Source organism: Piliocolobus tephrosceles, chromosome 13 (assembly GCF_002776525.5).
Source record: "Piliocolobus tephrosceles isolate RC106 chromosome 13, ASM277652v3, whole genome shotgun sequence".
Taxonomy (NCBI): Eukaryota; Metazoa; Chordata; class Mammalia; order Primates; family Cercopithecidae; genus Piliocolobus; species Piliocolobus tephrosceles.
In genome coordinates this window covers 44,168,490-44,190,288 of record NC_045446.1, presented here as the reverse complement: position 1 = coordinate 44,190,288, position 21,799 = coordinate 44,168,490, and the positions used below count along the sequence as shown (strand labels likewise).

Below are 21,799 nucleotides of genomic sequence, written 5' to 3'. Positions count from 1 at the left end.
CAGCCTGACTTCACCCTAATTTCCAGTGGACAACTCCTGACACGCTCACAGTGGCCCATCCCAAGCACCTGTGTCTCAGCTTCTCTACCTGGGACCTTTCTCCAGTGCCACAGAATCTTGTCCAGCCCCGGGCCAGAGCAGCCCACAAGAACTAGGGACTTAGTGGCCCAGGGGCAGCCTATGCCCAGCTTTCTCACCCTTCTATGGGACAAGTGGGAGGCATGGGAGGCACCTTCCACCAGGTGCATTAGAGGATCTCCAGTGGGACTGAACCCCACGTTGCCCACAGTCGTAATGAAGGAAACTCAATGGGAATTTCTCCCTTCCTTCTCACATTTTGCCTACTCCCTCCCTCAGAGCTGGAATGATGATGAGTTGAGTCAGGCACCGAGGACACAGCCCTGGGAGTCCTCTTTAAATTTTGCACCCACTGGCCTCACTTGCCTCAGGAGAGTCTCGTCCTGGGTTCTACCCTCAGCCGTGCTTCCTGGCACCACAGCACAAATGATCTGCACTCAACTCCTTTCTCAGGATCTGCTAAGACAACTTGGCAATTCCTCTTAGTTATTGTTATGGGTTAAGCTGTGTCCCCCAAAAAGACAGGTTGAAGTCCTAAACCCCAGCACAGAATGTGGCCTTATTTAGGGACAGAGTGGTTGCAGGTGTAATTAATTAAGATGGGGTCTCACTAGAGTAGGGTAGGCCTTTCATCTAATCTGACTAGTTTCCTCATAAGAACACAGTGTGAAGATCCAAGAGACAAATGCCATGGGAAAATGGAGGCACGGAAAGGAGTCAGGTAGAAGCAAGGATTCTATCCGTGTCTCAGAGGGAACATGGCCCTGCTGACACCCTGACTTCAGACCTCCGTCATCCAAAACCTCGAGAGAATAAGCTTCCATTGTTTGAAGTCACTTTGGGGGTGGTACTTAGTTATGGTAGCCCTAGGAAACTAGCACAATCATTTATCCAACAGAAAAGCAGACATATATGGGCCAAGAAACATAGACACAAATGTTCACAGCAGCACTATTCATAATTACAAAAACTGGAAAGAACCCACATGTCTGCTGACAGTAGAAGGACAAATGAAATTATGATCCGTCACTATCACCCCACAGTGAAAATGTGTGTGGACGAATGTTCAGTAAATGTTGAGTGAAAACCGCCAGACACAAACTGATGCCAAATGTATGATTCCACGCCTATGAAGTTCACAATAGCCTTCAGGAGTGAGTGCAGGCTTAGGTCATAGAAATACAAAGGAAAGCGAGAAGGGAGGGGCAGCAGTTGGGAGGGGTGGAAAGGTGCTTTGGGGTGCTGGCACGTGTCCTCCTTCTTGACTTGGGTGGTGCTATGGTATGAGTGTTTGTATCCCTCCAAAATTCATACAGTGAACCCTAAATCCCAATGTGTTAATATAAGGAAATGGGCTCTTACGGGGTGATGGGGTCATGAGGAATCCACTGTCATGAATGAGATTAGTGCCCTTAAAAAAGAAGCCACAGAGCTAGCTAGTCCCTTCCACCGTGTGAGGACACAGAGCACAGGCGCCACCTATGACCCAGGCAGCAATCCCTCACCAGACGCCAGGTCTGCCGGTGCCTTGATTATGGGCTTCCCGGCCTCCCGATCTGGAAGAAAAAATTTTCTGTTGTTTAAAAACCACCCAGTTTATGGTAGTTCTGTTATGGCATCCTTAACAGACCAAGACGGGTGGTGGTGACGCAAGTGGTTGCTTTGTTGTAGACCTTTGAGCTATGTGTGTTTTGTGCACCAGAAGGTTTTTAGAAAGTAAACGCGACCCCAGGCTGCCCACCTGGCCACCAAACCCAGTGAAAGCTGCAGTGCAGCTGAGAAAGCTGCCCCTGAGCCCTGGCTTTGGCCTCCGCCCCATCACTAACTCACTGCTTGAATTCTCAGCAGTAGGTCAGTTCCTGAATCCATAAATCGAGGACGCTGTCTGTGTCCACCTTGACACTAACCGATGTGTGAGCTTGGACAAGTTAATGCCATCCCCCTATGCCTGAGTTTCCTCTTAAGTACCCACTGTGTCATGCAGGATTGAGGAAGGTGATGCATCACGTGTGCCAGACTCCATGAAACACTGACTCCATCTTCTTCATCCTCCCAGCTCTGACTGCTTGCCGGCGCCGTCTCTGCAGGAGTCAGAGGATGGAGCTGCAGAGCCTCTGAGGGCAGAATTAGGCCCAATAGGGGAGGATGCAGAGAGGCACATCAGGACCCCATACAAAGGAAAACGTCCTAAGGGCCACAGGAATAGGCTGCTTTAATGGGTTACTGAGCGCCCCGTCACCGCTGGAGTACACACAAAGGCTGGAGAACGACCTGACCGAAGCAGCGGACGAATCCTCGCCCTGGGTGACAGGTGAGTCCAGGTGTCTTGGGAGCTTTGTTCACCTGAAAGGATTGCCTTGGGCAGGGGAGATCGTGGAAAGGGTGTTGAGGTGTGGAGACCTGAGTTACTTAGCCTACCCTAGCTGCTACTCTCAGAGAAGTCCTATCCACTCTCAGGGACATAGTCTTCCTCTCTAATGAGGGCTTGGACTAGTTCAATGGTTCCTTAATGTGGCTCATCACCAGTGACACAGAACCTCCCCTATTGCTGCTGGATCAGAATGTCCTGGGGTGGGGAATCAGGAATGCGGTCCTCCGCCAACTCTTATTCCAGGGCCGCAATTAGGTGCAGCGCTTTCCACCTCACAGTGGCCAAAAGAGGGCAGCAAAGCCCAAGCAATGCCATCCTCAGGCAGGCTCTGCCTTTCTTGGTGGACCTGCAAAGCAGTAAATTCATCTCTCTCTCAGTTAGGTAGAGTATTTTTAAAAGGATTGGACCCCGGTGTGGTTGGTAGCTCACACCTATAATCCCAGCACTTTAGGAGGCCGAGGCTAGTGGATCACCTGAGGTCAGGAGTTTGAGACTGGCCTGGCCATCACGGCAAAACCCTCTCTCTACTAAAAATACAAAAATTAGCCAGGTATGGTGGTGCGTGCCTATAATCCCAGCTACTGGGGAGGCTGAGGCAGGAGAATCGCTTGAACCCAGGAGGCAGAAGTTGCAGTGAGCCAAGATTGAGCCACTCCACTCCAGCCTAGGCGACAGAGCAAGACTCTATCTCAAAATGAAATCAAAAGGACTGTCAGAAGGTTGAGCATACTATTTTTCCCTCTACTTCATGCTTGGAGAATGAAGCTACATTCTCTATAAAGGGGATAGGAAAAGGAATTGATGTGTGTCAGGCATCTTCTTAAGCCAAGCAGCCTGCCTTCATGGACCATGTGATCTGCATAACTATCGCGTGAGGTTGGTATCAATATCCTTTCTCTCCTGATTGGTCAAGGGACTTGGGCAAGGTCTTGCTAATCAGAGACAGAGTAAGGACTTGAACCCAGGCCCTGCTAGAAAGCATGGAGTCTTGCTCCCACACCAGCCTGCACCCCTACCAGCCACTGCTGACTATGCATTCACATCCATGACCTCACTGGCATTCCACCTTGGCCCTGCAGGTGAGGCCTGGAGGGTATTATGACACTTAGGAAGCAAAACCGTCTCAGAATGGACCCTGAGCTAATGATGCTGCCAGAGTAAGAATCCAGGTGTTCTAACTTCCCTTCCTAGGCAACTAGGGGAGCAGTTAGGCCCACAGGCTCTGGAGTCAAATGGTGCAGGCTGTGACCCTGGGCAAATGGTGCAGCTCTCTCTGAGCTCAGCTTGCTCATCTGTAAAACAGAAAGGACAATACTGACCTGCAGTTGACACTATAAGTGTTCTTCTCAGTGTAGGGGTGGAAAGGTATGATACCTTTCTTCACCCACCATAAGACTGACGAATGACACTCGTACAGCAAAAGACAAATTAACAAGACAAAAGCATAACAAATTTACTTAAAGTGTTATGTGACACAGGAGCTTTCAGAATAAAGACCTAAAAACTCAAGAGAAAACTGTCTATTTTTAGCCTTAGACCCCATGAAGAATGCACAGCCAGGTAGAAATGTGATTGAATGATTGGATAGAGAGGGTATGATCTAATGCTAATAGGCTGAGTGGGGAAACCCAGCAAGGCCTGGCTGTTCAGATTCTTCTTGGCCTCTCTGTGTGGCGTTCCTTCCTTCCTGGTTTGGGGCAAGGTCCCTTCTGGAATAAGAGTCTTATTATCTGCTATCAGACAAGGTAGGTCAGAGAATTTCTTTATGGCCAGCTCTTACACAGAAAGGCAGGGGAAAGTTAAAGTCATACTTCTAGGTTTTATGGCTGGCTTTGGGGAAAAGGAATTCTAGTTTTTATGGCCTGACTTGGAGGAGAAAGGTTAGCAGAAGGAAAAGGAAAAAGGAAAAAGGAAGAAAGAGACTTTGTTTATGAAACCCTTTCAGTGTCATTCAGTTCCAAGCACTCAGCATGCCAAGACACCATACTTTGGAATATCGTTTTCTGAACCCTGACATTAGCTGTCCACTCTTCCTAAGTGAACCACAATCATTTTCACAGCTGTTTTTAAAAGGTCACTGTCTTTGTTTTACGCTGCAATAACAGAATACCTGAGACTGGGTAATTTATAATGAACAGATATTTATTTCTTGTGGAGGGTGAGGAGTCTATGGTCAAGGCACCTGAATTCTGGGCAAGGACCTTCTTGCCGTATCATCGCATGGCAGAAGGCAGAAAGGTAAGAAAGAGAGAAAGGGGGTGAGGCGACTCAACTCATCCTTTTACAAGGGACCCTCTTTTGCAAAAACTAACCCACAACCCACCCCTTCAATAACAGCATTAAGCCACCTGTGAGGGCAGAGCCACCATGACCTAATCACCTCTCCAAGGTCCCACCTCCCAACACTGTTGCCTTGGGGATTCCATTTCCAACACACAGACTTTGAGGGACATGGTCAAGCCATAGCTGTTGTCCAGATCTTGCTGGGCTGGAATTTATTTCTGGCCTCCTGTCTAGTAAGGACCAAGGTAGTTACCTGTGATGGATTGCTGCTAGGGGACCTGGGTTTCAGTCTAGACATTTCCATGAACTCGCTGCCTTACCTGTGGGGCCTCACTCCCCATCTGTGGGCTCAGGACAGTCAGGTGTGAAGCAAAGGCAACATGTCAGTGAGCCCTCCCTCACTGCTGACCCGTCCCCTCGCTTCCTTGACTTTTCTTTGCTCTGTATCCCAAGTGAGCGCTGGACCTGCCTCAGGCACCACTGCGATGGAGAAACTTTGGGTTCAGTTATAACTTCTGAGCCTCTTGGCTCCGGTCACTTTTTCAGTGGAACACTTCTTCTTCCTTTTATTTTTTTAAGAGAAAGGGGCTAGGCATGGTGGCTGACACCTGTAATCCCAGCACTTGGGGAGGCCAAAGCGGGCGGATCACCCAAGGTCAGGAGTTCCAGACCAGCCTGGCCAACACAATGAAACCCTGTCTCTACTAAAAATACAAAAAAAAAAAAAAAAAAAAAAATTAGCCAGACATGTTGGCAGCTACCTGTAATCCCAGCTACTTGGGAGGCTGAGGCAGGAGAATCATTTGAACCTGGGAGGTGGGGGGTGCAGTGAGCTGAGATCGTGCCACTGAACTCCAGCCTGGGTGACAAAGTGAGACTCCGTCTCAGAAAGAAAAGAAAAAGAGAAAGGGTCTCACTCTCTGTCACCCAGGCTTCAGTGCAATGGCTCAATCTCGGCTCACTGCAGCCTCAAAGTCCTAGGCTCAAGCCATCCTCCCACCTCAGCCTCCCAAGGTGCTGGGATTACAGGCATGAACCTCTGGGCAAAGCTTTGTGATTCTTAATACTTCTGGAACAAGAAGCCCTGCATTTTCATCTGCACCGGGCCCTGCAGATTATTACGCAGTGGGTCCTGGTGTGGATTCGTGTGCCTGGGTTGTGTGCCCATTCGTTGAGCTAGGGTACGGGGATCATCAGCTACACCCAGACCACACAGACCCAGAAGCGGGGGACAGGGATGCTGAAGAAAAACTGAAGAGCGTTACCAGAAGCAGGAATGGTTGTGGCGTCGGCAAAATTGAGCACATGTGCGTACCGACACCAATGTGGGAAAGTTCTGAGTATTTGAGGGAAAACCCAAAATCATGCCGTCGGAGCTCTTCCTGGCCTGGAACAGCACCGCGGCATGCGTGGCTCCGTGGAGGGCGCGGCGCACCGTGCAGCATTACTCGCAGCGTGGAGAGTTCCAGTTCCCAAATGGCAGCGTCAGGCAAGCTGCCTCCAATCCCCCTCCCTCGGACAACCAGAAAGAAACAAACACCCAGCGCCCAGATCCACACCAGCAGCAACCCAGAGCTCGAGTCTGAGGATGAGACGGTTCCAGGGCCACAGAAAAGAGGAAAACCTCCGGGCAGATGGGGGGGAAGGAGACCTCCAGGTTCAGGACACCTCCGCCCACCCACATTCGGCCTGGCACCGATCCTGCGGAATCTCTCCCCAGCGCACAGTTTCTACACTGGAACGACTGAAGCTGACGCGGTGCGCCAACTCCCCCACCTTCGCGGGTCCCCTGGCAGGAGACCTGTCCTTGCCTTTCCGCCAGGGTGTGGCTGTGACTGAAGGGAGCGGCATCCCTGAGCAGAGTCGGAGACAGAGAGAGGCGAGGGCCACTCCCAGCCCGGAAACTCTGCCCCGTAACTCCAGCCAAAGGAGACGCCGCATAGGAGCGACTGTTCCGCAGCACCATGCTGTAGGAGGGACATTCCTCTGATGCCCTGGGCGCAAACCCCTAGCCAGCCTACCACACTGCCAGGATAACCCTTCTGAGACTTCCCCTATTTGGGACAGGCCGCACTCCCACCTTTTACTGGAGACGAAGCGAACCTGGGTTTAGGGCGCCACCTAGAGTCGAAAAAAGGAAGCGACCTGGCCGCGAAGCTTCTCTAGGCAAGGATGTCCGGTAGAAACCCGAACAAGCCAGACCGAGAAAACTGGAATAAATAACTAATCCTTCATTGTAAAAACACAGACGTATACCCACAAAAAACACCAGCAAGCAGGAGACTATGACCTACGCAAAAGGAGAAAGCAAAAATCCAGTGACTGGCCCTAACGACATGGCGATTGGTGAATTCCCTCACCAAGAATTCAAAATAGCGGTTTTAAGGAAACTCAGTGATCTCCGAGATAGCACACAAAAGCAATTCAGAAACTTATCAAAGTTAACAAAATATTCACGTAATTTTAAAGACCAAACACATCTTGAAACTGAGACGTTCATTTGCTGAGTCGCTGAAATTCATTTGCTGAAGAACTCTACAGACGCTCAACAGCAGAGGGAACCAAACAGAGGAAAGAACCAGTGAGCTTGAAGTCTGGGTATTAGAAAATACAGCCAGAGGGGAAAAAGGAAGAAAATAACTGAAAGGAATAAAGACCACCAACAAGATCTACAAAAGTTACTCAAAAGACCAAATCTAAGATCTACAAAAGTAACTCAAAAGACCAAATCTAAGAATTGTTGATGTTCAACAGGGAGCTGAGGCCGAGCTTTTGGCTCATTCCTGTAATCCCAGCACTTTGGGAGGCAGAGGTGGGAGGATTGCTTGAGGCTAGGAGTTCGAGACCAGCCTGGACAACATAACAAGCCCTCATCTCCACTAAAAATTTAAAAAATATTAGCTGGCACACTGATGTGCACCTGTAGTCCCAGCTACTCAGGAGGCTGAGACTGGAAGACGGCTTGAGCCTGAGAGATGAAGACTGCAGTGAGCCATGATTGTGCCACTGTATTTCAGCATGCATGACAGAGTGAGACCCTGTCTCAAAAAAACAAAACCAAAACAGTGGGAGCTGAGCAAGAGCAAGGGGCAGAAGGCTTATTCAAATAACTAATAATATAGTAATACCCAACCTGTCGCGGCACTCCTTTCCTGTGCCAGGCACTGTGCTAAGCAATTAATATGTACTATCTCATTTAATCCTCTCAGTGACTCTATGGCAAGAGTATTATTAATGGTGCTTCATGAAAGGAAAAACTCAAGGAAATATCTCTTCTTCCTATAGCATGAGAGCCAGCTAAGGAGTGCAAGCCACCCCCCAACCATGGGGTGAGAAGTGTCCTCTCTGTTCTACCAGCAGTCCCGTGCTTCCCTGTTATAGAGTACCCACCATTCTGCTGTGATGGCCGTGACCCTGCGTCTCTTCCATGTGAAATGAGAGCTGGAGGCATGGCTCACTCCATGATACAGTTCTAGTCCCTAGAACAGAACTAGGCTCCTATGAGGAAATGCAATAAGGACAGCAAACAAAGAAAGAGAGAGGTAGAAGGAAGCTCAGAAGTTTAAAGGACTCAGTCTGGCAGAAAAAGAAAGAGCAGATGAGGAGGGCGTGAAATAAAGGGAAGCTGAATGCAAGGAAGTTCAGAGGGGAAACTCTACAGAATGTACATGGAAAATAAAGTGAATCAGCTAGGGATGAAAAGATATCTTAAACGTCAACACCAACAGGAAAAAGACCTAACTGTATATCAAATTGAACTTTAAATAATTTAGTGGAATATAATTTTAATGGAATACAATCTTGTGCTTTGCTTTGTAAATGTGTCGATGGTTGTGGTATTGATGTAGTAATTCCAGCACTATTTTGTGACTAAGGAAGGTTACAGCAAATGTATTGTTTGGGGGAATAATAATTATCATTCACTAAGAGAGAAGGGAGGAAATATATGGAATGGGAACAAACGAAGAACACCACACTGCTATGTTCAATTAAAGATTACCAGTAAGACTTTCCCTCTTGCTCCACATAGATAGGTAGAGAGATGATAGCTATAAATCTGTTCCCCGAAAGAGCATAGAAGCAACGATATTATAGTAGTAATGATCGCAGCCACCACACCATGATTTCTAAATGTTATTCTCTAATTTTAAAAACCTGAACTTCTTGGAGAAGTGACTGATTCCAGGTATTTGACAGAAAAATTACAAGGCAAGCCTGAACATCTTGTATCACAAAACATGGAGGTGTTGAAAACAGACAAACAAACAAAAACAGTGGAGAACATGGGATCCAGCTTAAAGGGGCTTCCCCGGCCGGATCCGAGAGACCTGAGCACCAAGGAGAACAATGGCGGCTATGTATCATAAGATAATTGAATAAAACAAAAACCCATGAGTCATTGTGACAAGTAAAGGCTAAAGGTGCTTCCTTGCCAAACCATACTGCTCAGCTACAGGCCACTTTCTTTTGCCAGGCAGGCATAAAGAGGACCATTTGAAAAGAGTTGGCGAGATGAAGGAAAGGCAAGGTACAGGCCTGCATAATATTACAGAGATTTCATTATGAGAGAGGAGGTGTTGCCAAATGAGAACATATTTATCTTCCTTATTATGGGTTAGACAAGGGCTTAAAAACTGGTGGCTTAATGTCCTGCTATGACTCAGATACTTTTACTCACAAATTTAATTGGGAAATTACACTTAAATTCCAGATTTCTGGATTCTCTTAAAAACCAGGCAATCTGGTCTTCATTCCAACCTGAAAACAATCAGCTAACATGAGCAGAAATTCTCCTGTTCACTGGGGCCTGCATCGTTGGGCTCACCAGAGCTCCCAGTAGTCCAGGCTCCCTTCACTAATTGTTGTCACCTGCCAGGCCCCTGGAGACATTATCCTTTATGACCACTAGTTTGTTTATGTTTCTGACTTACGAGCTATAAAACTGAAATGACCACCAGTTTAAACTTCACTGCTTCTGAGAATTAGTGTCTGTCATTAGGATAGAGGGGTGTGTGTGTGTGTGTGTGTGTGTGAGCTTGATGAAATTTGATTCAACATCTACTAACAAGACAGTTGGGAGAATGACGAGATGAACTCCCAGTTGTGAAAACTAGATTTGGAAGCACTGTTCCTGGACTTCACTAAAGAATTTAGGACATGAGGCCAGGTGCGGTGGCTCACGCCTATAATCCCAGCACTTTGAGAGGCCAAGGCAGGTGGATGACTTGAAATCAGGAGTTTAAGACCGGCCTGGCCAACATGGTGAAAACCCGTCTCTACTAAAAATACAAAAATTAGCCAAGTGTGGTGGCACATGCCTGTAATCCCAGCTACACAGGAGGCTGAGGCAGGAGAATAGCTTGAACCCAGGAGGCAGAAGTTGCAGTGAGCCAAGATTGCGCCACTGGACTCCAGCCTGGGTGACAGAACGAGACTCTATCTCAAAAAAACAAAAAACAAAGAATGTGGGACATCAAAAGTCTCCCTGGACTTGGAGCACCCAACCACCCCACTTGTCATGTGGACACCTCTTCTTTACCTTCCATTCCATGTGAACTTGGGCGGTGGGGTAATAATTGAAACAGGAGGGAAAGGAGATACAACTGGAATTAGAATGTTACCTATGGGAAAGGAGTCAAGTTTTCCAAAAAGTTGATGGAAGGCTTCAAGCTGGTTAATGCCTTAAGAAGGCTCTTTTGAAAGGGAGCCAAACATAATGATGGGATGGGTTTGAGGAGCAAAATTGGCTAATTGTGTAAAGAATTTGTCTTAGATGTCTCAGAAGAGGCATCTGGTGGTTGTTTATGCAACAGCCACTCTACCCTTTTGACTAATAGTACCCCAGGTTTGTTCAAGCATCAGTGTGCCCAGCGACAAACAATTCGTGATTGGTCTGATTATGGTAGCTCTATAGTTTGTGATTAGTCTATACATGGCAAGAATCCAGTTGTGTCCAATGAGAGACATAAGGAGGATTCTGGGAAGGACTTTCCTCCAAAATAAAAGAGATTCATGCAAGAAGTTCCCTTTGCCATTGTCCCTTTTGCTTCCCATTTTGGATGCTGTCATATGAAGAAGTGATGGTTGGAGCTGCAGCAGCCACCTTGCCACCACAAAGCAACCAGCTCCAAAGCCAAAATGCTGAGGAAGGTTGAGTAGGAGAATATAGGAACAAGGCAGTGTGGGAAACATGACCTGGTCCATTTTCACTCCTCCATTGATGCCTATAGAGAGGTGGCAGTATCCTATTAAGAAATGGGGTCCCAGATTCCAGAGTGGTCATGAGCGAAGAAGTTAGTGGTGGCTCTCAGGGCGGCTGGTAGTGGTAGGAGAACTATTATGGCTCCAAGGAATATTGGCAAGCAGAAAACTTGGAAAGAATGTAAAAAGAAAACCTTTCTTTTCCCAGTGTGAACTGACCTTGAAAGGTGGTAGGGGCTGATTATGAGAGGTTGTAAGAAAACACAAAATAAATCTCTACAGTAATGAGCATGGAATGGTCTACCTGCAGAATATGATAAGCTATGTCACAGAACCTGAGTTGCAGTCATGTTCCCCTGATGAAGACACAATGCCACCAACTATAGGCCTTCGCATCCTATGTGAGCTACTTGGTGACAGGTGGGTCTATGTTCGTTTCTCCTCCTATTTCAAGATAAGGTTGGATGCAGTGGCTCGTGCCTGTAATCCCAGCACTTTGGGAGGCCAAGGCAGATAGATCACCTGAGGTCAGGTGTTCAAGACCAGTCTGGCCAACATGGTAAAGTCCTGTCTTTACCAGAAATATAAAAATTAGCTGGGCATGGTGGCAGATGGCTGTAATTCTAGCTACTCAGGAGGCTGAGGCAGGAGAATCACTTGAACCAGGGAGGCAGAGGTGGCAGTGAGCTGAGATTGCGCCACTGCCCTCCAGCCTGGGTGACAGAGCAAGACTCCATCTCAAAAATCAATCAATCAATCAATCAATCAATCAATCAATGTGGGCACTTCTTCAATGCTAATTGATGGATCAAAATATGGTCATGGAGTGCCAATTAAACAGTCTGATCTATTTTTCTCCCTGTCTTGGACCACTACCAATATGCTGCTATTTTATTTATGGAGACACTGAGGTCTAAAACGTTACGTAACTCAGACAAGGCATACACAGCAGTGAATGACAGACCTAAGATGTGAACTAAGAACATTTCTGTCTTCTTTTCTCATATAACAACTGCCTCTTTGACAACACCTTTCAACTTACAAGTTAGTCCAAAATCAAAGAAGTTTGGGTCCAACTGCCTCCTGCTGCTCTTCTCAGTCAGGTCACATGAATCTTTGTCATGGAAGTTATTAATAGGCAGTGCTTTAACTGACTTCAGTAACATGACTTGAACATAGTGGATTCTTAATGAATGACTTGTGGGTGTAACTCAGACTAAATTGCCAAAAATTGAGGCACAATAGAAGGACAGAGTAGGGATGGTATTTTTGTTGTTGTTGTTGTTTTCCAAATCGTGCCCTTCTTTTTGTACTTCAATCATTTTCTGAATACCTACTAAGTGCCATCTACCATAAAGCAGCTCACTGTTAGAGGTGGCACAGACTAGAAAGTGCAGAGCCTCTGGAGCAAGACTGCTTAGGTCTGAAGCTCTCCTTGCCAGTTGCCAGTTGTGTGACCTCCTGCAAGCAAACGCCTCAACACTTTGTGCCTGTGTTTTACAGTCAGTATAAATAAATATATTAAATAGAACCTACCCTGTAGGATTGTTATGAGGAATAATGTGGAAAGTAAATACATGTAGTTTGTGTAGACTAGTACCTAGTATGCAGTAAATATTGTGTAAATGTTATTATTCTGTCTACTTGTGACGTGGCCTTGAGTAAGAGAGTCACATCTTCGCATCCCAGTCCCCTTCTCCAAACTGGAATCCAAAGCCCAGGGTCTGTCTCCTCTCTGCTCTCCTTTACCAAAACCCACTTCTTCTTCCTCCCACATCCCCTCTGCAAGGAAATATCATTTTTCCCAAATGCCCTCTTGCTTTTTGCCCCCATTCAGTGCCTATCCCCAAGTCCACCCCAAGGTCCATGTCCCCTGAGAAGGCTTCTCCCCCTAGGTCACTTCTACCCCTTGTCTTTTGTCTAAGCTCCAAATTGTGCACTGTTACCGCCCGGTCCTGCCTGCCTGTTGGCTGGCCTGTTCCGTGTGGCTGCCATCACACAGACTTTGTGTCAAAGACGGTGCATCACATCACACAGACTTTCAGCCATGGCATGGAGCTCAAGGGATGGGAGTATATCTTATGCATTTTCCTGCACCCCCTCCCATATGCATGCACACACACACTATCATACCTGTGTATGTAATCAGTGCTCCGCAGAGCCTACTGGATGTCTGACTACACCATCCACTCACTCACTTCTCTTCTCATTTTCATGCCCCCACCCAGTCCGAATCACCAAACTCTGCTTCCCTACTGATTTATCTTGCATCAGCCCAGTATCTGTAGACTTAAAATAAGACAAAGGCAAAAACAAATCAAGAACTTCCCTTAACCACATGTACCTTCTCAGCTACTGTTTCATTGCTCTACTTCCTTTTATAGCTAACCTGCTTGAAAAACTTGTCTATATTTGGCTTTCAGATTTTTTTGACTATGACCCACAGTAGGAAATATATTTTTATAAAGCAGCCCAACGCACACATATGCTATCATACAAGCACACACACCCCTACACAGGCACCTGCACACACATAGTCACACAAACATACATATAAAATGGAAACAAATATTTTATAAAACATTACTCATGGAAAGCATACTAAGACTTTTCTATTCAATTCTATACCATGTTATACTATTTAATTTTTTTTAAAAAAACTAACCTACATTTTGTCCACCTCCTTTTCTCATATTAAATTTTTTGGCATTAAGAAATGTTTAAATATGTTAAAGGTCAAGGGGTAGTATAATCAACTTTGTTCTTACTACTTACAATTTACAAATGTTAACTGCCATATTTCCTTCGGGTGAAAACCTGGCAAAATTCAAGTCCCCTGTATGACCTCCACCTCACTCTATTTCCCTTTCTCCCTCTTTCCAGGCAAGTGTTGGATGTGTATCCTGTGTGCATTCTTCACTTTTACTAAATCTTTGTATATCTCCTAGATATATTTTTCCAATTTGAAAATTTTATATTTTACATTTTGGTTTTTAGTTTATTTCGAGTAAATGTTTGCATATGATATGATCTCAGGATCAGAAGTACACATGATTTTGAAGAGCCAATTGTCTCAGCATCCTTGACTGAAGTGTGTGTTTTCTCTCCATTGATCAGAAATGGCTTCTCTATCAACAGCAAGCTTTCATATATATTTAGTTCTGTTTCTGGTGCATTTTATTGCTCAGTTCACTTCCATTTGGCTTATACCTCCATCTCACAAGGAAAACTTGTCTTGTCAGGGTCTCTAGTGACTTCTACCTAGTTAAGTAGTCTCTATTCATCTTCATTGCCATTTTAGAAATTTCAGGGGAGTTGGCATCCTGCTTTTTGAAATGTTCTCTCCTCTTTGCTTCTATGAGGACTTACTCTCCTGGTCTTCTGCCCACCTTTAGGGCAGCATCCTTTCCATCACCTTCACTAGTGCCTTCTACTGTATCCAGTCCTGGCACCAGTTCCCCCTCCTCCTCCTCCCGCTTCTTCCACCCTTCTTTATCTTCAAAAAAGTAAGTAAATAATGCATGAACACATTCCTAAAGTGGATAAATGAAGGAGGGCACAGCTATAAGAGGAAACCTGAAGCATCTTTTCATCTCTGCCTCCCCCATTTCCCCACAGAGGTACTGTAGACAGCTGGAGACATGGGGCACAGAATGGGAGCTTCCCCCAGTATCCATTCTCCCCTTCATCTTCTGTAATCAAACTGCCCAGAAGGGAGCTGACACTTCCCTCCCTTGCAGCTCTGTGTAGTCCTGTGACTGAGTTCTGGCTCAGGGTTGAGAAGGGAAATTGGTATGTGTAACTTCAAGGACATTCCCTCAAAGGAAAGGACATGCTCTTCTCCCTCTTGTTTCTCCTTTCTACTGTTGGATTCCCGGAGCCAGAGCAACCACCTGGAACCATAAAGTAGGAGCTGTGTGTTGAGGGAGAGAGGGGAAGATTGAGAAAGGCATAGATAGACACTGATGATCTTGGAGCCACCATTCCAGTCCATACTTGTACACAGGTGATAAATGTGCAGCTTTTGTAAACTATTATCATTTGAGATTTTCTCTCACACCCAAAATGTATCTAACTAAATGCTAATATATATTTTATTTTTCATAAAAAGTCCATATGTGATTTCGTGGCTGACTTTTTATTTTTTATTTTATTACCAATAGCATATTCCTCCATTTCCCTCACTTCTCATTCCTACAATCTGTTGATTTTAATTAATTCCTACAATCTGTTGATTTTAGCTTTAACTTCTCAGCCTCTCTGCACCCTCATTGCCACTCCCTCCATCCAAGCTACCATAATTTATAACTGATGCCAACTGGTCATTCCACTTCAACTTTTGCCCATAGATAGAACTAGCTTATTCTTCAATTCATTCTCTACATAGTGTTCAGGATGATTTTTTAAAAACACAAATCAATTTATATCAATCCATGCTTAAAACCCTTCTGTGCTTTCCCGTCCCATATAGAATGAAATGTAAGTCTTTTATGAGCCCACAAAGGTCCACAGGATTTACTCTGTGTTCATCTCGTTGGATCCATTTTGGTCCAGGCTATCTCTCTCTTTCACCACATTATATCTATTTCCTTTCAAGCCTTTTCCACCTCTTCCTGCCCTTCACAGACTCGGTGATAAGCAGCCTGGAACACCAATATGGTTTGGCTGTGTCCCCACCCAAATCTCACCTTGAATTGCAATAATCCCCACATGTCAAGGGTGGGGCCAGGTGGAGATAATTGAATCATGGGGGCAGTTTCCCCCTTACTATTCTCGTGGTAGTAAATAAATCTCACAAGATCTGATGGTTTTATAAATGGGAGTTCCCCTGCAGAAGCTCTCTTACTGCCATGTAAGACGTGACTTTGTTCCTCCTTTGCCTTCTGCCATGATTGTGAGGCCTCCCTAGCCATGTGGAACTGTGAGTCAATTAAAACTCTTTCCTTTATAAATTATCCAGTCTTGGGTATGTCTTTATTAGCAGTGTAAGAACAGACTAATACAAACACTCTTTCTACAATATGTGCCCCACTGGCTCCTTCAGATATCTGCTGAAATGTCACCTTCTTAAAGAGGCTCCTCTGGCCAGCTTTGCATCCTACTTATTTCCCTCATAGCCCTTCTCACAATTTATAATTATGTATGCCCCTGTTAATTTACTTGATTATTTTATTCTCCTACTGGGCTGTAAGCTCCCCAAGAGAAAGGTGTCTATTTCAGGGATCACTCTATCCTCAGGAACAATAATATATCTAGACACAGAGAAAGCATGCGATAAATACTTGCTAAAGGAAATTGCCCTGACCTAGAGTTAAGAAACCTTGATTCAAGTACCATCTTCACTGCCAGATGCAGTGGCTGACGCCTGTAATCCCAACACTTTGGAAGGCCAAGGTGGGTGGATCGCCCAGTGTCAGGAGCTCAAGGCCAGCCTGGCCAACATGGTAAAACCCTGTCTCTACCAAAAGTACAAAACAATTAGCTGGGCATGCTGGCGGGCACTTGTAATCCCAGCTATTTGGGAGGCTGAGGCAGGAGAATCGCTTGAACCTGGGAGGCAGAGTGTGCAGTGGGCCGAGATCGCACCACTGCACTCCAGCCTGGACAACAGAGTGAGATTCTGTCTCAAAAAAAAAAGTACCATCTTCACCACTAACAGGCCATGCTGTGTTAGGAAAATCAGTCAACCTATCAGAACCTATGTGGAACATGCAGATAATAAGACCTACCCTGATTATCCTCATGAGGTTATGAAAATCAAGTGTGATGTTGCCAGGTAAAATTTTAAAACTCTGAACAAATGTGAAGCAGGGAAATTTACTATTGAAGCAAGGGAAACTTATATGAGAATTTAGCTTACCCAGTTTTAGAGGAAACTGCTTCCTTAAATATGTGTAAGTGGAATGGGCTTCTATAAAATAGTCTGTCCAAAGCCTTATCAATCATAACCATTTATCCCTGGTCATATTCCCTGTAGCCATAGCTTTAAAGGAAGCATTTTCTTGGACTATAAACCTTGGCACTACTTATGTCATCAAACCCAGGAAATGGGTCCTTTTGACTTGAGAATGAAGAGTTTAGTGGCAGTTCCTAGTTGAAATGAAACTTTTTGCTCAGAACAATCCAATTCAGCTCTTTTGCCCCTTGATCTGCTTTGCTTAGTTTGTTAGTGATTGCTGGGATGTTATATTTACAGAAAAGTTTAGTAAAATGTAGGGGGTGGCCTGTCCTTTCACATTGGGATGCCTATGTGGTGTAAATAATCCCCTTTTAATCACAGTCTAAACATGGTTCTAAAACAAGATGTTGGTGCCAAAAGGAATTCCAGGAGGCATTACCCTGATGGTTGAGGGGTGTGGGGGAGGAGGGGTGAGTGAGTTAAATAATAGAATCATCAGCCCCACTGAGCTTGAGCCATTTGGAGGTGGGGTACACTTTTGTTGCTTTGGATTACCAAAGAATGAATTGAAACTTCACTTTTTCTTTTATTAAACGCCTTATGCTAGTAGTATTTTTGTCATTTACACTATAAAGAATGTGGTCTCATTTTGTTCTTAGCAACCTCTATGCAAACACATTTGGACTCTTTTTACATAAACTTTTTATATGGGGATAATTGTAGATTTACATAAAAGCTGCAAAGACGGTTCTGAGTGTTCCTGTATCCCCATCACCCAACTTCTCTAATATTAACATCTTATGTTAGTATGTTACATCTGTCATCATTGATGAACCAATATTGATGCATCATTATTCACAAAAGGCATTTCTTTATTGAGATTGTCCTAGTTTTTGCCTAATGCCCTAATGTCCTTCTTTCTGTTCTAGGATCTGGATAGGCTACTACTTTGCATTAGATTGGGCTTGTTTTTTTGCATTGGCATCAAAAAGTCATATTTTTTTTTCTTTTAAAGTAAAACCATCATGTTAAAATTAAGGAAATGTTTTTCTTTTTGGAGGGTGTAAAGTTACAGACTTATTTACATTTCTGCCAGGTATATAGTCAATTAATATGGTGTTTTCCAACTTGGATTGTGCAACTCCAGCTAAAGACACTTCTTAAAGGAAAGAGAGTGAATATCTACCAAGAGGACCCCTTGTAGAGGCTGAAGTTGGTGGGGAGAAGTGGTAGAGATTTGAATTCTGCAGTGTCTCTGTCCTTAGTGGAAAGAATGTACTCGAATCTCACCTCTGCTGTCTGGTTAATTGAGGGAAAGTTACTTAGCCTCAGTTTCCCATTCTGTCACATGCAGATATTGATCCTTTCACGCAGGGTTGAGGTAAAGGTTAGATGCAAAGGAAATAAAAGCACTAGCATCATACCCGGCACACTATAGTGCGTTAAGTAGCCATTACTGTTATTCATTTATACTTAAGTAAGGGAAAGAGGCATTTTAGAAATGTTTTACTTGTTTCAGTTTATTGCCTTTGAGTGAAAACATCTCCTACAACAGCAGTCCCCACCCTTTTTGGCACCAGGGACTGGTTTTGTGGAAGACAATTTTTCCATGGACAGGGGGTGAGGGATGGTTTCAGGATGATTCAAGTACATTATATTTATTGTGCATTTTATTTCTATTATTATTATATTGTAATATATAATAAAATGATTATACAACTCACCATAATGTAGGATCAGTGGGAGCCTGAGCTTATTTTCTGGCAGCTAGATGGTCCCATCTGGAGGTAATGGGAGGCAGTGACAGACCATCAGGCATTAGATTCTCATAAGGAGCACACAACCTAGGTCCCTTGCAAGTACAGTTCACAATAGGGTTCATGCTTCTATGAAAATCTAATGTCGACACTGATCTTGCAGGAGGTGGAACTCAGGAGGTAATACAAACAATGGGGAGTGGAAGTAAATACAGATGAAATTTCACTCATTTGCCCACGTTCACCTCCTGCTGTGCAGCCTGATTCCTAATAGGCCACAGACCAGTACCAGTCCGTGGCCCTGGGGTTAGGGACCCCTGTCCTACAACATCACTGTCTACAAAATACATGTGAACAATATCTTTCTGTCTGCTCTTTCTTATGTCTTTCTTGAAACAATATGGTTTATGGTTTCCCCATCCTACCCTATAAAAATTATATCATCCTTCAGGGTGATAGGCAAATTTCACCACAAAGCCTTCCTTGATGCCTTCAGTGTTGGTGAGAGGGGAAGGGTTTTGGAGTCAGGGATAACCAAAAAGATCTCTGAATCTGTTTTCTCATCTGTAAATGGAATTTAAAATAGTCATCATGTGGAATGAAGAAAATAATGTATGTAAAATGCAAATTACTGCATGTAGCATATAGTATGTTCCTCCAATAATAATAATAGCTAATGTTTTAGACTAGTAGAATGAGAAATGGAAAGAAGCAGAAAATCTGTTCAGGGCATGCATGCAGAGGCAGGTCTTAGCAGCTGATTCATTGTATTGTGTGGAGGAGAAAGGGAGGGGTCAGGAATGGCACTGGGTCTCTAAATTTTTGAGCAAGAGAAATAAAGGCATTCATAGTTAGGGGCAAGAGTCATTTTTGATTTGTATGAATGTGTTGTTGCAACTAGAGGACATGCCACTTGGTACTGATCATATGGAATTTAACAAGTTTTGGGGACACTCAAGGGCTGATGTCCAGAGACTGTTGACCATCTGGATCTGGAGCTGGGAATGTCAGCAGCAGAATGTATTTGAGTCACCCGGCACCAAAGTATGTTAGTGGTGATGAATTTGTAGGGGACTGCAACAACCTCAATTCTTGCCTCCTCAGAAAAAGAAATTTGACTGAGAGCATAAGGCAGTGTGAGAGACTGAGGCAAGTTTTAGAGGAGAAGTGAAAGTTTATTAGGAAGCTTAGGAGCAGGAATGAAAGGCAGGAAAGTACACTTGCGAGAAGGCCAAGCAGGCGACTTCAAAGGTCAAGTGCACTGTTTGACCTTTGGCTTGGGGTTTTATATGTTGGCATAATTCCGATGTCTTGCATCCCTTCTCCCCTGATTCTTCCCTTGGGGTGGGCTATCCCCATGTACAGTGGCCCACCAGCACTTGGCAGGGGCCACATGCACAGTGTGTTTGTTGGAGTTGTACACATGCTCACTTGAGGCGTTCTTCCCTTGCCAGTCTAGCATTCCTAGAGGAAGGCCATACACCAGTTAAACTCCGCCATTTTGCCTCTTAATGCATATGCTTGAGCCCACTCACCCAACTCCTGGGATCTTATCAGAAAGCTGCAGATGGCCAGTTTTGGGTTTTTTCTGTCTCTTGGGAGACTGCCTTTCCCTGGTGCTGGCTATCATCAATTATTTTAGAGAGTTTAACACCACCTGACCATCACCTGATGGTCACTTCACACTCCTGGTGGGGTGTGGGGATCCCCTCTTCTGTCCTGCTCATGTCTGACTAGCTACCTACCATAACAAGAAGAGAGAACTTTGAGTGGCAGATTGAGGTTCTGCATCATACAGGTGCTAATTGAAACTGAGGAAGAGAGGAGCAGATCACCCAGGTAGCTTGTAGAGAAAGAAGGGGCAAGGACTAAGGATAGAACATTGAGGTACATTAACATTTAAGAAAAAGACAGAGATTGAGGAGTCCAAGGAGGAGGCTTAGACACCTTGAGGTATATTTCAGGTAAGGGATGTTTAACGCTGGTGAGAAGTTGCCAGTGAGAAAGACAGGCTGAACGTGGGTAGAGAAGGGGTTATAGAAAGGAAGACTTGCGAGAAGGGAGAGTGGCTTGAAAACCTGTAAAAGGCACAGGTGTGGTTGCAGTTGAGGTTTTAGGTGGAGCGGTAGGTACTTGGCCTAATAGATTTCTCCCATCTCTCACTACAATAAAGTGGTTTATATGTGTAGAGAAGTGGTTCTCATAGTGGGATGTGAGGATCCCTGTAAGTCCCTAAGACCCTTCTGCAATTGTATGGTGGAGTTTTCCAGAGGCTACATGTGTGATGATATCCCGCTCTCCCCCTCTGATGGCTGCAAATGGAATGTTTGCTTGTATTTTCTTGTGTTTCCTAGAATTTTCTAAGGAAGTAGATGTAGATTTGTGTGCATTTCTAGGAATTAACTCCATTGTTTCCCTCAGCACTTCTACTGTGCTCTTATCTGCCTTCTTGTTATACCTGCTACAACACCTATAACCCTGTTATTCAACCAATTGTTAGTTTGAAATTCCCAAGTTTCCTTTGAGTCTATGCAGAAACACAAGAAGTGTACTTTGTTGTCTTGTTTAGCAATAATATAGTATTTTAAAAATTCTTTGAAAACGTTCTACACTTCAAGATTTTACCAAACACTGCTATAATTTTAGAATTTTATGTTTTATTTCAAAGTGAAAGAAAATTCATTTGTCATATACAGTTGGCCCTCCATATCCATGGGTTTTGCATCCATGAATTCAACTAACTGTGGATCAAAAATACTTGAAAAGAAATGGTTTATACTCAACACGTGCAGACTTTTTCTCTTATCATTATTCCCTAAACAATACAGGACGACAAGGCTGGGCACAGTGGCTCATGCCTGTAATCCCAGCACTTTGGGAGGCTAAGGTGGGAGGGTTTCTTGAGCCCAGGAGTTTGAGACCAGCCTGGGCTGGTGAGACCCCATCTCTACAAAAAAATAAACAAAAAAATTAGCCTGGCATGGTGGCATGTGCCTGTAATCCCAGCTACTAGGGAGGCTAATGTGGGAGGATCACTTAAGACTGGGATGTGGAGGCTCCAGTGATCTGAGATCACGCCACTGCACTCCAGCCTGCGAAACAGAGCAAGACTCTATCTCAAAAAACAAAAAAAAAAGCATAACAACTATTTGCATAGCATTTACATTGTATTGGGTATTATAAGTAATCCAGAGATGATATAAAATATAC

The 21,799-nt window shown here is 44.6% G+C and overlaps 1 protein-coding gene across 1 annotated transcript; it reads left to right on the top strand.

The window, feature by feature from the left end:
• Window positions 1–5,976: 5,976 nt before the first annotated feature.
• Window positions 5,977–7,771, top strand: LOC111525865. The gene has a single exon (XM_023191506.1). It carries the CDS (start codon window positions 6,138–6,140, stop codon window positions 6,720–6,722), a length of 585 nt encoding a protein of 194 aa, XP_023047274.1. The 5' UTR covers window positions 5,977–6,137; the 3' UTR covers window positions 6,723–7,771.
• The last annotated feature ends 14,028 nt before the right edge of the window (window positions 7,772–21,799 follow it).